The 13,989-nt window shown below is 52.4% G+C and overlaps 1 protein-coding gene across 3 annotated transcripts; it reads right to left on the minus strand.

Moving 5' to 3' along the window:
• Positions 1 to 289: 289 nt before the first annotated feature.
• CST7 (cystatin F) lies at positions 290 to 11,778 on the minus strand. Of its 3 annotated transcripts, none has more exons than XM_045981538.1 (4): positions 5,952 to 6,808; positions 4,835 to 5,007; positions 3,335 to 3,451; positions 290 to 2,821 (listed from the first exon to the last, which is right to left on the minus strand). In XM_045981538.1, exons 1-4 carry the CDS (start codon positions 6,142 to 6,144, stop codon positions 2,744 to 2,746), a joined length of 561 nt encoding a protein of 186 aa, XP_045837494.1. In that variant the 5' UTR covers positions 6,145 to 6,808; the 3' UTR covers positions 290 to 2,743. The 3 variants fall into 3 exon arrangements, with proteins under 3 accessions (XP_045837494.1, XP_045837493.1, XP_045837495.1); XM_045981537.1 differs by having other exon boundaries at positions 291 to 2,821; positions 5,876 to 6,619; XM_045981539.1 differs by lacking the exon at positions 5,952 to 6,808 and adding an exon at positions 11,565 to 11,778 and having other exon boundaries at positions 297 to 2,821.
• Positions 11,779 to 13,989: the final 2,211 nt, after the last annotated feature.

A 13,989-nucleotide genomic window follows, 5' to 3' on the forward strand; every position in this document is an offset into this window, starting at 1 on the left:
AGCTCTAAGTTTAAAAGAGCAGTTAAAATTGAGTCGGCAATAAAACCAGTTATTAATAAGACCATGCCTGCTACCCTACAGTAAGTTACACCATCTCCATGTAGGTGTTCTGTTTCATCTGTTTGAATCCTACCAAATGGCTCTCTGGCCAGTCCGTTCCCAGGTTGGGCTTTGGCGTGCTTGGTCTAGAGAGAAGTCTTTCATGGGGTGGGGTGGGGGAACAGAGTTACATTGCTAGACCAAGCCTCACGCCCATAGGACCTGCTCTGCAGGCAGCTATAGCAAAAGGTCTCCAGTAGTGTGGTTGGCAGAGGTGTCTCTGTGGAGGACCAAGGCACGTGAGCTATTGGCTTCCACAAATCAGAGTAGCCTCACGCTGGCTCACTGACTCAGACCCTTTCCTTCTGGTGCCACCATGCCCAGTCTAAGAGTTAATTAAAAGCAAGCGTTGTCTTCTGTGAAGTATAGAACATAAAGCAGATTGGGAATAATGAAATAGCTGACGTATTAAAGAGTTCAGACTCTAAGGTCCCCATGTAGAGAAAGTTTGCAGAAGCCTGAGATTTGGGGACCTACGGTCAGCTGTCTTCTGCAGGAGCTGGTTTGTCTTAGTTCTTACACTTCTTTTTACAGGAAGAGATTTTGAATACTTGGCCCCAAATGATGTTTTGAAAATTGTGGGCATAGGTTAATGTTGACACCTGAGAATTCTGGGATTCAGATTTGAGGCTTCCTTTTCTGTCCCAGAGGGATGGTCAGCCCTGGCTTCTGGCTGGGCAGAGGTGGCCAGGGGGTGGGGGGAAGTTCAGATGCAGCTGGGCTCAGAGCAGAGGTCCTATGAGGCTACTCTCCCCCACATCTGTGTGTGCATTCTCATGTCTGACCGTGAGGCCACGTGAGTCCAGGCGGGCCGTAGCCCTGGAGGCCTAAGTAATGATTTTCAGGAAAGGCGTGGCCTTCCTGTGCTCTGGGCCATATTTAAATGTTAATGAAGACCGACTGGGAGTTCACATGGGTTCCTCCCTTCATTTGCTGCATCGTCCTGCCCCTTCAGCTGTGCCCTGAGGCCCATCGGACTCTGAAGCTCCAACACCAGTGTTCCTGCCAACCTGTTTATGTATGCATGAGGTCAACAGTGCTGGTGAACTCATTTATCTTGATGAAAGGATGGCCTTCAGAATCATCAAATAAATGAAATGTCTTGTGGCATAGTTGCCACCACTGTCCCTGAATTAAATGACCACAAGGAGGTGAGCCAGCAAAAATGAATTAGGATATGGAAATAAAAGCTCTCTCCTCACTGAAGGAAGCCAAAGGGTAATTCAATTTTGGTTGTACATACTAATGAAGTTTACAGCTGCATACTAAATTGTCATACGTCTTTAATGCAGATTTTGTTTCCTATGAATGATCAAGTCCATATTTTTTAAAGATTTATTTAGAGAGAAGAGAGCAGGGGAGGAAGGGCAGAGGCAGAAGTAGAGGGAGAGACTGACTCTCAAGCAGACTCCTGGCTGAACATGGAGTCCTACCTGGGGCTTCATCTCACGACCCTGAGATTATGACCTGAGCTGAAATGAAGAGTTGGAGGCTTAACTGACTGAGCCACCCGGGCACCCCAAGTCTATAGTCTATACATATATATATTAAAGGCAGCAGTGTATTGTGTATTTTGTACTAATCTATAGTTTGAAGAGGACTGGAGAAGAAGAAATTCAAAGTGAGAGGCTCTGCATTCCAACCCAGGCCTACTGGAGCAGGGTTCCAGGGGGCCTGTCTTCTCTGAGTGAAGCCCATCTCTGTCTGCAAGCTCCTGGGCATGTCTGTGGCCTGGCCTTGCACTGCTTCCAGTGTCAGCTGGAGCCCTGTATTTGACAAGGACGCCAGCGCCTACTGCTCCCTCCCGGCACAGGGCGTCCATCCCTAACCCAGGCTCCCCTCTCCTGAGGGGCTGTGGGGGATGGTCCCAGCACTCTGCCTGCCCAGGTACAGCTGAGCACATCCTGAGCCTCCAAGGTGGTGGAGGGAACTTGGGTGTATGACTCTTGGTCAGAAGAAAGCCCAGCTGGAGAGCCAGTGCCCTCCAAAGTGGGGTGCTACTTGTTACACCAGTTCGTGATGTGGACACAGGCTGGCCTGTTTCTAGCTGTTCTGGTCTTCAGTATATTTTAGCTAGCAGTGAAAGGCTGGAAAAGGCTCCAAAGGGCTTTATGGAAATCACTTAGACTCATAAGACCACTCAGTGAGGGGGATCCCTCACACTGCTCACCTCGCCTTCCTGACTTCCTTTAACAGGGAAAAAGCAACAGCTGTTGCTTTGAGATGGTCAGTTCTTTATTCATATTTATTCATAACTTTATTCATGCACAAAAGGTCAAGATGCACAATAGCTGACTTGTCCCCCTGCCCAGTGCTGTAACCATTAATTTGGTCAAAGGGATGGATCTCTGTGCTTTCATTGCTGAATGTGGGACCACCAGGTAATCAGGTGGGAGGGGATTGGAGGGAGCTCACTCAGGGGTCCAGAACCTGAATAATTACCACCAGAGCATCAGTGAAATTAGGGTTAGAAGAAAATACGCAATACATAATCCCAGCTACTCTGTGCTGAGCCCAGGGCACTCCCATTTCTGCTCACTGGTGAGGGACTACTTTGGAAGGTCCGAGGGCCTGTGACAGCCAGGGCGGGGCCGTGACCTAGCGCAGTACAGAGCACGAGTGCAGTGCGGCTGAGAGGCAGAAGTCAGTGACAGTGGAGAACGGACACCTCGAACTTCTGGAGCCAGGGGATGACCCAAACTTCTGAGTAGCAGCTGAAAGTCTGCAACAAAGAAGGGCACGCTGAGACCCCCTGTCGCAGAGGCCACCCTCCCAAAACATTCCACAGCAGTTAGGTTGCCTGTGCTGCTGCTGTGGGCTGTGCATGCATGCCTCTTCCTTATGACGTTCTCCCCCTGCCCTAAGTTCCTATTTTGACAAATTTCATATCTGCAGAGAAGTTGAGAGGTTTAAGAATATATGCTTTTCACTTTCTTTTGCAAATTAGATTGTCATGTGTGCTATCTCCTGCATGGGTATGTGTGTATATGATTTCTGAACTGTCTGAAAGCTCCTTTTGTTCTAACCTCCCCAGCCCCAAGCCCAGGGTGTTGATTTCCTGGAGCCGTGCCCCTCAGGATGGGTGGTTGGATGCGCGGGTCTGTGGGTACTGCAGGGATGCTGGGAGTGAGATTTGGAAACTTGCAAGCAGAGTTGTTTCCCGAAGTCCTGGGGAACGGTTGAGGGCTGGGATGGCAGTGAGTGGGTGTGAGGTGGTGAGACCCCTTCGTTTTACCCTTTTTAAGGTATGGTTGTTCTGGAAGTCACAGTTGTCTAGAATAGGGTGCTGGATCTTCTTGCAAGAAGTTCTGCCAATCTTCATGTCAAGCATGTACTTCAGGCCCTTCACGATCTAAGGGGAAAAAGGGTCAGGTGGGTGTTACTCGGTCCAGGACAGAAGGGTGGCTGCTCCTCCACCAGCAGGAGGAGGCATGGAGAGGGGGGAAGGATGCCAACATATGCCCCATTAAAGGGGCTGAGAGTGTGGAGGAGGCCTGTCTGGGACTCACCAGAGAACTCTGGGAGGGAAGCTGCTACTTGGACCCAGGCCCCTCTCTGCCTTTGTCGTTCCTGTTCACGATGCCCGTTCTTGTCCCCAGAAGAGACTGAGGCTCTAAGTCTGTCCTGTAACATTTCCTTCCTGCCCAGAGCTCTCCATCAGTGGGGATGGCCCCTGTGCCTCACCTCCATGCCCAGCACCCACCTGTGGCCAGTGCTGACCCTCCCTGAGTGCCAAAAGTGGTAGCTTGTTTTTTCCCCCAGTTTGAAAATAAAGCTTTTCCACTTGCATGTGGCAGCAACCTGGTTCATTCTCACTGTGGTCTCGCAATAAAGCCTCAGCCCCGCCAAGGCCCAGGTGGAATAAAGTCGTCCCAATGTCACTGAGGGATAACTTCCCATCCGCCCCCTCCCACAGGCCCTTGAGCACTGGCAGGCGCACCAGGAACTCGTTCCGTTTAGCAGGAGTTGAGAGTCTGGCTCGGGAAGATCCCACAGTCCCTGGGGCTGAGTCCCTGGGGAGGTAACACTTTCTGATGGGAAATTGGCTTTTAAAGCCCACCTCACACCAGCTTGCCTGCCACATGCTTTCTAATCATAAAAATATGCTGCTCTTAAAGAATTTGCGATTTTTGAAAAGAATAAGGATTATAAGAATTTCCAATAATCCTATTACATAGGAGAAACCATTATCAGTATGCCTAACAATTGTTGGTGTTAGAGTGGGACCCCCTCACCCTCTTTCCCTGGGGTTTGTGTGTGGGAAAGGGGCAGTGGTTTGGGCAAGCTCTCTGAGTGACATGGGCCCATATGGACAATGGCAAGAGGTCCCTTGGGGCTGTGGTGCAGACAATGGGGCGAGGTGGGGCAAGCCAGGGCAGGGGCTCTGATGGGTTAGTGGTTCCTGCAGGCCGGCTTTCTGCTTCTCCCCCACTGACAGCCTTCAGCACGCCCATCTGTGGGGGCCTGTTCCACCCCTGGCCTCCTGGGCTCCACTCCAGATGTACTGTGGGCCCCAGCCTGATGGCTCCGCCCAGGAGGAGCTTGCTTTCACAAGAGGCAGCTCAGGGCCTTCTTGCTGTGCCCAGGGTGCCTCTGGCTCTGGCTGCTCATGGGCTGTTTGTGGCTGCCACTCTCAGCCTCCTGGCCTGGGTCTGGGTTCCAGATGGGCACTAGGCAGGTCTGTAAGACAGGAGCCACTGCAGTCTGGCCTCTTATGGGTGTCCCCGACCCTCACCTGGACCAGGGCTCTGCTGATGTGAGACTCCTTGAACAAGAAGATGTCATTTGTACAGTTGTTGAACCTTTCAGCGCTGTGTCTGGCTGCTTGCAGGACTCCTGGGTCGTGGGGGTTTATTTTTTTGGGAAATCCTGGCTTCCCATCTGGGTTAAGGGTTTGGGAACAAAAATCTGAAACAGAGACGCACAGAACCAGACAAAAGCATTGCTATGACCAGGGTCCTTGGGCCCAGGGTCGCACCTCACACCTTGTTTCTGCCATCTGCTCCCCGTGTGGCCCCGGCCGTCTACCTACCCTTCAGCCCCAGCCGCCCCACTCCCCAAGTGCATTGTGTGTGCCCCACGATTGCTCCCTCCTCAGAGCTGAGGACTAAGCCTGAGGGGTGGCACCATGAGGTATGAAATGTCCCGGCCTGCTGTGCCTGCCCACACAGTCTTTTGCAGAACCCAGAGTCGTTGCTAACACGTGTTAAAGAAACCCTGAATGTGTCTTCAGGTGGCAGAGCCTCCAGATAGGACGCAGCCCCAGGGCTTAGAAGAAGGTGCCCAGTTGGCCTTTGAGGACACTGTCATCTGGATCCAGCCCCTCCATTGGTCTCCAACGAGTGGACCACAGAGAAGTGCCCAGAGGCCCGTCCTGCATTCTCCTGTGCGAGGACATGGCTGCTGTCCTCCCCCTCAGTGATCTTGTCAGAGTCCACCCAGCGTCCAGGCTCTGGGTTGGACCATGCGGGGGCTGCCCCCTGGCACCTAGCAGCGGCATAGCACCTGATGCCCCTCACGCGCTGCCTGCTGCCATGCCCATCTGGGTGCAAGTCCAAGGACAGGGGTCAGGCCCGTGCGGCTTTATCCCATACAGCTCCATTGCAGGGCTGGCATGTGGTGGAGGGAGGGATGATTGGCTTTCTTTCGTCCTGCCATGCTCTTCCAGTATTCCAAGGAGGCCCATACTTGGATAAAAGATGGGGTAAGGAACATGAGCGGCTTCTACTGCAGCACATGGGTCCCCCGTGTCTGACAGAACCAGGGGCCCCCATACCCGCCCCTCTCCTCTCCACATCTTCTGTCACAGGCCCCACAGAAGCAGAGATGGGCCACACCCCGAGGGCCCTCACCGAAGAAGGACCTGACTTCATTCTTCCATCCAGCTCGCTCCGTGGCCCTTCTGGAGCCCTCCTCATCCGGCAGGTACTGGGCGTACAGAAGCTTATGTTCACTGGAGCCCACGTTCCATAAATAGGCACGACAAACATCAGCGCAGCAGGTGAAGCGAGGTGGAAGCTGTGCGGGGGTCTGTCCACAGCACATGTAGGACCAGGCTGTGCCATTTGCCCAAGTCTGAGTGGAGGGGCTGAGAGCAAGCTGGGGGCCGGGAGGAGAGAGGGGTCTGAGGGCTCAGGGCCCCAGCGTGGCCGAAGCAAGGAGGGCTTGTGGGGAAGGGCTGAGAGGCAAGGCTGGGCCTGCCATGGGTGTGTGTTCATTGGGGTTACAAACTTCCGATTTTATTATAAAGAAAACAGGGCTGTAAAAAACCCCACAGGCTCTGTATGGCCACAAGTGAATGGTGGCCTTTTCTGGTTGGTGGCTCATGATTAATTTAAGTTTCTGTCAATTTCTACAGTGGATAACTGATGTCTAAAAATAACAAAAAGTTGGGGTGCCTGGGTGGCTTAGTCAGACGTGTGACTTCAGCTCAGGTTATGATCTTAGGGTCCTGGGATCGAGTCCGTGTTGGGCTCTGCACTCAGTGGGGAACCTACTTCTCCCTTTCCCTCTGCCCCCCTCCCCCCGCTTGTGTTTTCTCTCTGTATCAAATAAATAAATAAAATCTTTAAAAAATAACAGTTTGGGGGGGGAAATCTAAATAAACCGAGAGGACGGAAAAGGGAAAGAGGGTTTTTAGATTTGTAAAATGCTTCTCTTTTGGAAGATACTCTCCTAGATTTCCCTGAAATGTTAGCATGCCAGAGATGATTCAGAGTTGAGCTGTTTTCTTTCATTAATTAAATTTAACAGTGTGAAGTTTGGCAGCTCAGTGGCATGGCCCCATTTCAGGGGCCCAGTAGCCACACGGGGTCATGGTGGTGGATGCAGAGAGAGACACCGTGTCCTTTCAGAAGACCCCACGGGACTGCACTGTCCTGAGACTTCACTCTGCTTCCCTCTGCTGTGATCTCGGGGACCCCCTGTGGCTCAAGCATCTGTGTTCAGTCTGGGGAGACTGTGTTTAGCAGGAGGAGGAGGTGCCGAGGCAGCAGGAAGTGGAGACTTGGGGAGTGTGGGTAGTGGCAGTGGTAACCAAGCTTCCGGGCTGAGCATATATAAGGTGGGAAGACTGGTTCTGACCTGTGCCCACCCCACCCCACCCCACCCTGTCCACTCCTGAGAGACAAGCTCCAGCTCAGACCCGAAACACCTGAGTATATTTGGGTGGTAGAAAATAATGGCGGAAGGCATGAAAGCTCTGGGGGGAGTCAAGATACCATCTGGTTCCCCGGTGAAGAAATCTCAACTTTAGGGGAGGAAGCTGGCAGCATGAATTCAACAGAGCACGGGAGCTTTAACAAAAGCTGCACTGGGATGTCCCACTAGCGACAAGGAGTCCCCCACTCATGGGGACTGACAGAAGGGGGCTAAGGGAACCATCCCCTACCTTGTATGGCATTCAGGTTATGGGGCCAGTGGGCTGGCTGGGCTGGTGAACTGCCTAGCAGGATGGTGCCTTGTATGCTGTGTACCTGCTATGGGCTCATGTGTGCATGATAGCCCTGCTTAATGTGAGCACCAGGAGAGTTTGGGGCGCATGTGGCTGTGTCATCTGCCCTCCCCCATGTGGGGTGCAGCAGAAGGAATACTGAGAGTAGGCAGAGAAAACACGAGTCTGTGCGTGTTCTGGGACCCTGGAGGGGGGCATCCCATGGTCAACACTGCCTGACCAAGCAGGGCCCCACCTGGCAAATGGGTCTCCCCCAGCTGGTTTCTTGAGTCCAAAGCTGAAACATCAAGATGAAGCTCATGATTCCTCTGCAAGGCTCCCTAAGCTTTAGCAGCCCCATGTATCCGGCCCTCTGTCCCTGATGAAAACAGCATACCGCCGGTACCTTGCCCAACACAGGGTCATGGCCATCTGCCGGTCCGAGTTCTGTCCACGACCAGCACTAGGATTCTCCTTTGCAAGAATCCAGCCCTCCTAGGACAGTCTTTGCTAAAAGTCTCCAAAGATGGAAACAAGGAAAGCTGCTTGTGTTCTGCTGGCACTATTGAGTGCCAGCAGCTGGACTGGTCAGGCTGGGTCAGGCCCTGGAACCCGCATTTCCCCAAGCCGCCCCCATGGCTGTGACTCAGGTGGTGGTGCTGGGGGGGTTCCTGGGCTCTGTGCACAGACACCCTAAGTTGTGGAGGGGCAAGCCAAGGGCTGCTTCTCCGGCACCCGTGCTCAGGCACCACACGAAGTCCAGTGTGATTTGTACTCTAAACTAAAAGCCATTTGGGCAAACAACTGCAGGCTTCATTTCTGTTCCTCACTGTAGTTCTAGACAGCAGAGAAAGAAAGAAGCTACTTTTGCACAAGGGATGGAACCTCCAGTCTATTCTGGCTGTCAGAGCTTAGGGCCCCCCCTTTCCCTACTGTGGATCAACATAGCTTCTATGTTTTGCTTTGTATAAATTGCTTTTTGTGATTATAAGCTTGCCTATTGTGGGTAGGAAATTTGAAAAATACAGAAAAGTATAACAACAGCAACAAAAAGTTATCACTCTTACTATCTCAAATTAAAAGTCACTCTTAGTAACCAGGTGGTTGATTTTTTTTTAAATAAAATGTATCAAATGTAATTTAGTTTGCATGGAACAGGATTATAAATGAAGTGAAAGAGTAAGCCTGCGTGGCTCAGTCAGTTAAGAATCTGACTCTTAGTTTCAGCTCAGGTCATGATCCCAGGGTCGTGAGATCAAGCCCCAAGCTGGGCTCCACGCTGAGGGGGTTTTGTTTGAGATTCTCTCCCTCTCCCTCGGCCCCTGCCCCCACTCACTCTTTCATTCTCGGAAAAAAAAAAAAAGTGAAGTGAAAGTAGGTGAGGCTGAACCTCAGATGTGTGTCCTTTTGGAACACATGATGTCAGTCCTAAGTGATTCGGTAATGTTACAAAAGGTTTAGGGAAAATACTGAAGTTGGTTTATTTTTATCTAACTACATGTTTTCCTAAAATATAGGCTTTAAGTCAGGAAAGCTTCATCAGTGCAGTTGTCTAAACAAACAATAAAAGCTCCATTTTTAATTAAAAAAGAGTTGAAAGTCAAATCTATTTTTAGGATTCTTCAAGAGAAATCAGCAGGGAAAGGCTTCTCATGGAGAATAAACATCCCAAAGAGGAGCTCTCCCTCAGGGAAGAATGGAGGCCACCAAGCAAGTACTGAGCAGATGGTGACAGTGTAGGCTGGGTGGCCCGGGGCCCGGGCCAGGGGATCAGTCCCTTCCCCATGAAAGGGGGCCTGAACTGTCCTCAGAGATCGGATACCTGGGGTGTGCGCTGCGCAGCCAAAGTCTGGGGAGCAGGAGAGTCCCTCCCTTGTCACCACTCTGCAGGCAGCATGTGGGTCCCTATTCTACAGGGGAGAGACTAAGGCCCCAGGGGAGTGCAGGGCAGGGTTAAACCAGGCTCAACTAATTATAAAGCTCTGTAATGAGAAGATGAGCCACTGCAAGCTTGGCTGGGGACAGGGGAGGGGGGCAGAATGTGACATGGCAGCCCTGTGGAGCTTCCCAGGAGAAAGTTATCTCTTAACAGGTTGAGAAAGGACTTTTGGGTTTCAACGGAATATAAAAGTGTTGAGGACTCTGCTGTGGCAATTTCCTAAGTCCTGAAGGGCTTAGGGAGGGAAGATGCCACAGGGCTCTGCATTTAGGTCAGTGCACTTTAATGTCCGGACATGGGGAGGTCGCATGCCCAGAGGACACCAGCATCAGGGGCCCTGTCACCCCCACAAGAAGGCACTGGAATCTGTTCTCCGAGGAGGGAAAGGAAAGGCTGTGGGAGCTGTGGGAGCAGAGTTGGGGTAGGCTGAGTTCCTGTCTCTGTCCAACCACCAGACAGAGTGACCTCCAAGCCCCTCATTCTGAGGCCCTTGCTGGGGCCCTCATCTGTCAAATGAAGGAAGCACCAGAAGAGATTGCTTCAGAGGGGTGTGAGGGGTGGCGTGGGTAGGCTACTGGTATGGCAGAGACTCAGAGCCGGGATGTGGACAGGTGGCTGCCAAGCACCCCAGGCCCAGTGAGAATGCCTTCCACGTGCCGGTGCAGTCAGGCCTCTCCAAGGCCCAGGGGTACTGAAGTTCTTTACCCATCTCCTGGGTGATGACCCTGAGGCTTAGGGAGGCTGCAGGTTCCACAGCTACAAGGTTTGGGGAGTCTGTAGTACCCTGCTCTCTGCATGTGCGTGTGGGCTCTGGACTTGCCAGCTGGTGCTCAGTGGTAGAGAGCAGGTCTGACAGGGGAGGCCTGCTGCTCCGATGGAGACTCCGATGGACTGGAGAGGGGTTGGCCCAACAGTGAGCCCTGGCAGAGGGAGGCAGACCTGCCGGTGAGAGGACACTAACAGTTGTCCAGTGCCACCTGTCTCGGAGTCCCCAAGCAGTCCTGTTCCCGTCCCTGCTCGTTCCATGAAGAAATGGAAGTAAGGGAAAGGAACTTGGGAAAACAGCTGACAGTGACCATCAGTTATTAAACTGCCGTGCAGTTAGTATGGCAGGCTCCACATCTCTCCAGGACACCTTTCACTAAAGAGTGTGACGAGTGTGCTTCTCTGTTCTGAACATTCGGTTTCTTCCCCTGACTTGTGCCTCTGGGATGGGTACTAAGTGGGGGGAGGGACAGAGAAAGACAGTGGTATCCTGAGAAGAGGCCTCAGCGTGGGAGCTAAGAATGAAAGTTGGGGAGAAAGAGGAGGTGTGTGTCCTGTCCCTGCAGCACTCACCCAAGACAGTCCAGGGGCCAGAAGCGAGTATCACCATGAGGGCATGTGATCCCTCCACCAGCCAGGAGGTAAAAGAACATGGGGTGGGGGCCCTCTAAGTCTCCACCAGCAACCACAGCCTATGATTCCAGTGAGGGTAGGGCATGGCCTGCTCCTCTGTGCTCTATTGAGGACCGGTGCTCAAAGGCTATGTAACTTGGGCAAGTAATCTAATCTCCTTGTGCCTCAGTTTCTGGAGCACAGCAGCAGCGCCCTCTCTCCCCTTCTCCCCTGTGCTGGCCAGGCAGGAAGTGTCTGATCCTTAGGCTCCTATGGTGGAGGGTGGGGGCGGGGGCAAGTCATAGGACAGCATCCAGCAGGCAGGAAGCACAGACATCAGATAGAAACTGCTTAACCACCAAGGGGCATCCCAGAGCTTGGTCCTCCCGGAGGGGCCACAGGGAACTCTCCCTTGGATAGACAGTTCTCAGTCCTCGCTGAGACCGCAGGGCAGGGGATGACAGAGGACGCTTCTCTTGCCCCTAGGCAGGCCCCAGACCCCCTATCCCTGAACCCCGCAAGGGCAGCTGCTGCCTGGAGGGGAGCTGCCTGTCCCTGCTGAGGCTCAGTCCCCCGGGGCTGGCAAGCCGGCAATGAGCCTTGGGGATCCCTGCAGGAAGCTCAGGACGCGTCCCGCCGCCTTCGGACCTCGCCTCGGGAGTGGTCAGAGCTCCGGAGCCCCGGCATGAAGCGGCCCAGGGAACACCTTGCTCTTACCTCGCAAATGATCCCCGGTGGTGCTCCAGACCAGGCAGCAGAAGGCGAGCAGCACCCCAACCGGCCGCATGGCTGCCTGCGCCGAGGGCAGCGCGCGCTGGGGGAGCTGGGGCCCCTGCTAACGGTAGTGCTAGGGAGCCGAGAGGGGGCCCCGCCCCGCAAACCGCCCCTGGCCGGGATGGGGGCCGCCTGCCTCAGGTGGGGCGGCGCGGGGAGGGGGGGATGGGAGTAGGGGTGGCGTGGCGGAGGTGGGAGTAGGAGTGGAGGGGCAGGGGTTGGGGGTGGGCGGTGATGGTTTCTTGCTGAATCATTTTGACCAGAAGCTCCTCACCTGCACATGTCTGGGCTACAAAGTCAACCGCTTCCTTTATAGAGTTTTCAAACAGCGATTATTTGCAAGGGGAGGAGAAAGAGAAATGAGAGCTGTGAGAAAACAAAACCTCTGCGAGTGTCTACCCTTGAAATACACATGGAAGAGACATCGCATTTAAAAAGTTTGCCGGGGCGCCTGTGTGGCTCAATCAGTTAAGAGTCTGCTTTGGGCTCAGGTAATGATCCCCTGGTCTTGGGATGAGCCTGCACTGGTCTCTCTGCCGGTGGGAGTCTGCTTCTCCCTCTACTTCTGCTTCCCACCCTGCCCAGCCTCCCCCCTGCGTGTGCTCTCTCTATCTTGCTCACTCTCTCATAAACAAACAAATAAAATCTTAAAAAGAAATCAGGGGTTTTGAAAACAGAATCACCTGGGTTTCCTTCTCCAAAGGACATGCTTCTCAGTCCCAGGATTCCAGCCTTCGGAATGGCCAGCCCCCTGTAGGAGACTCTGCTCTGCTGGTGTGAGTGGGCATCCTCTCTTAGAAAGTGGGGAGGAAAATGGGGTATAGACTGAAATTTCAGAGAATGGACATACCAGGAGACATGTGATTTCTGCATCTGGAAACTGGCAGACAGCAGTGTTTGCTGGTTAAATGTTTGATCACTGCCCAGCTTTGGCTCCACACTGGCAAAGGTGAAGGAAGAACAGAGGTTTTCCAGAACAGATGGGGACCCAAAGGTTGGTTTGTTTCCCTTTACATGCCCAACCCAGTAGTTAGAGTGGGATCTCTGGAGCACATGGCTTGAATTTGTTTGAATTTGGATCTGCCTTTTAACACCTGAGTGACCTTGGATGAGGGATGGCCTCTCTGTGCCTCAGTTTCCCCTGATGATTGTGGTGGGGGTTTGGGGACTTCCTCAGTATAAATGCTCAGGGCTGGATAGAAGACATTGTATGGTCTTAGCTGCAGGGCACCTCCCTCCCCGACTTTAGGACTACCCTGGCAGGGGAAAGGAGATGGATGAGCCTTTTCCAGATGGGTCCTGCTATGGCATACCTGCTTTCAGGTAGGGAGATCTGGGTTTGTGTGACTCAGACAAGCCCAGGCTGGTGCCTCAGGGCAAGGCACAAGGGGCCCTGTTAAATCAGAAAGTGCCACAGCAGGAAGGAGCTATTCTACAGAGGCATAGTTTCAGGGTTCTCTGGGGGAAGAGTGTGCATGTGTGTAAGTGTGTATATCTGTGTCTGTTCACTGTGTGTGCGTGCATCCATGAGTCTGTCTTTGTTTCTGTTTTTGCATATGTTGGGAGTAGGAACACACGTAAGTGTGTTGTTCTGATTGTGCACAAAAGGAGGTTAGGTATGTACTTATGTGCCTTGTGTGTAAGTCTGTTTGAGTGTGTGCTTGTGTGTATGTGTTGTGATGGTTCATTTTATGTGTCAGCTTGACTGAGTCACAGATATTGGCCCAGATACTTGGTTAAACATTATTTATGCGTGTGCCTGTGAGGGTGTTTCTTGTTTAGCTTTGAACTGGTAGACTGAGTAAAGCAGGTTGCCCTCCACAATATGGAGGGCCTTGTCTAATCAGTTGAAGGCTTGTGTAGACTAAAGGCTGAAGAAGAAGAAATATTTTTCTATTTACACAAATAGACTGTCTTCAACCTGGGGCATTAGTCTTCTTCTCCTGCTCTAGGATTCAGATTTCAACTGGAACTTATACCATCAGTTTTGCTAGTTGGATTTTTCAGCCTCCAAATCATATGAGCCAACTCCTTATAATAAATCTCTTTATACACAAGGACACAGCCACCCCCCCCCACCCCACCCTATTGGTTCTGTTTCTCTGGAGAACCTTGGCTCACATATTTGTGTACATGTCTGTACCTACAGGTGTCTGTGTGTGTCTATCATGTGTATGTCTGTGTCTGTGTCTCTGTGCTCTGTATGTTCATATGCGTCTGTGTGCCCATGTGTGTTTCTTGAATCTGGATGAAAGGCTTTTCTATACATATGTGTCTCTGTGCGTATGTGATTGTGTGTGGCCATGTGTCTCTGTGTTACACACATTCTTTCTGTCCCATCTGAGGCCTGCCAGAACTGATGCAAGGG

Source organism: Meles meles, chromosome 16 (genome assembly GCF_922984935.1).
Source record: "Meles meles chromosome 16, mMelMel3.1 paternal haplotype, whole genome shotgun sequence".
Lineage (NCBI taxonomy): Eukaryota > Metazoa > Chordata > Mammalia > Carnivora > Mustelidae > Meles > Meles meles.

Coding starts and splice junctions, on each gene's coding strand:
- CST7 (XM_045981537.1), bottom strand. CDS start 6,317: ATGAACACACACCCATGGCAGGCCCAGCCTTGCCTCTCAGCCCTTCCC. Junction 5,008..5,875: donor TGTGGAGAGGAGAGGGGCGG/GTATGGGGGCCC, acceptor TCTCTGTTTCAG/ATTTTTGTTCCCAAACCCTT. Junction 3,452..4,834: donor TCAGCAGAGCCCTGGTCCAG/GTGAGGGTCGGG, acceptor TTTTCCCCTTAG/ATCGTGAAGGGCCTGAAGTA.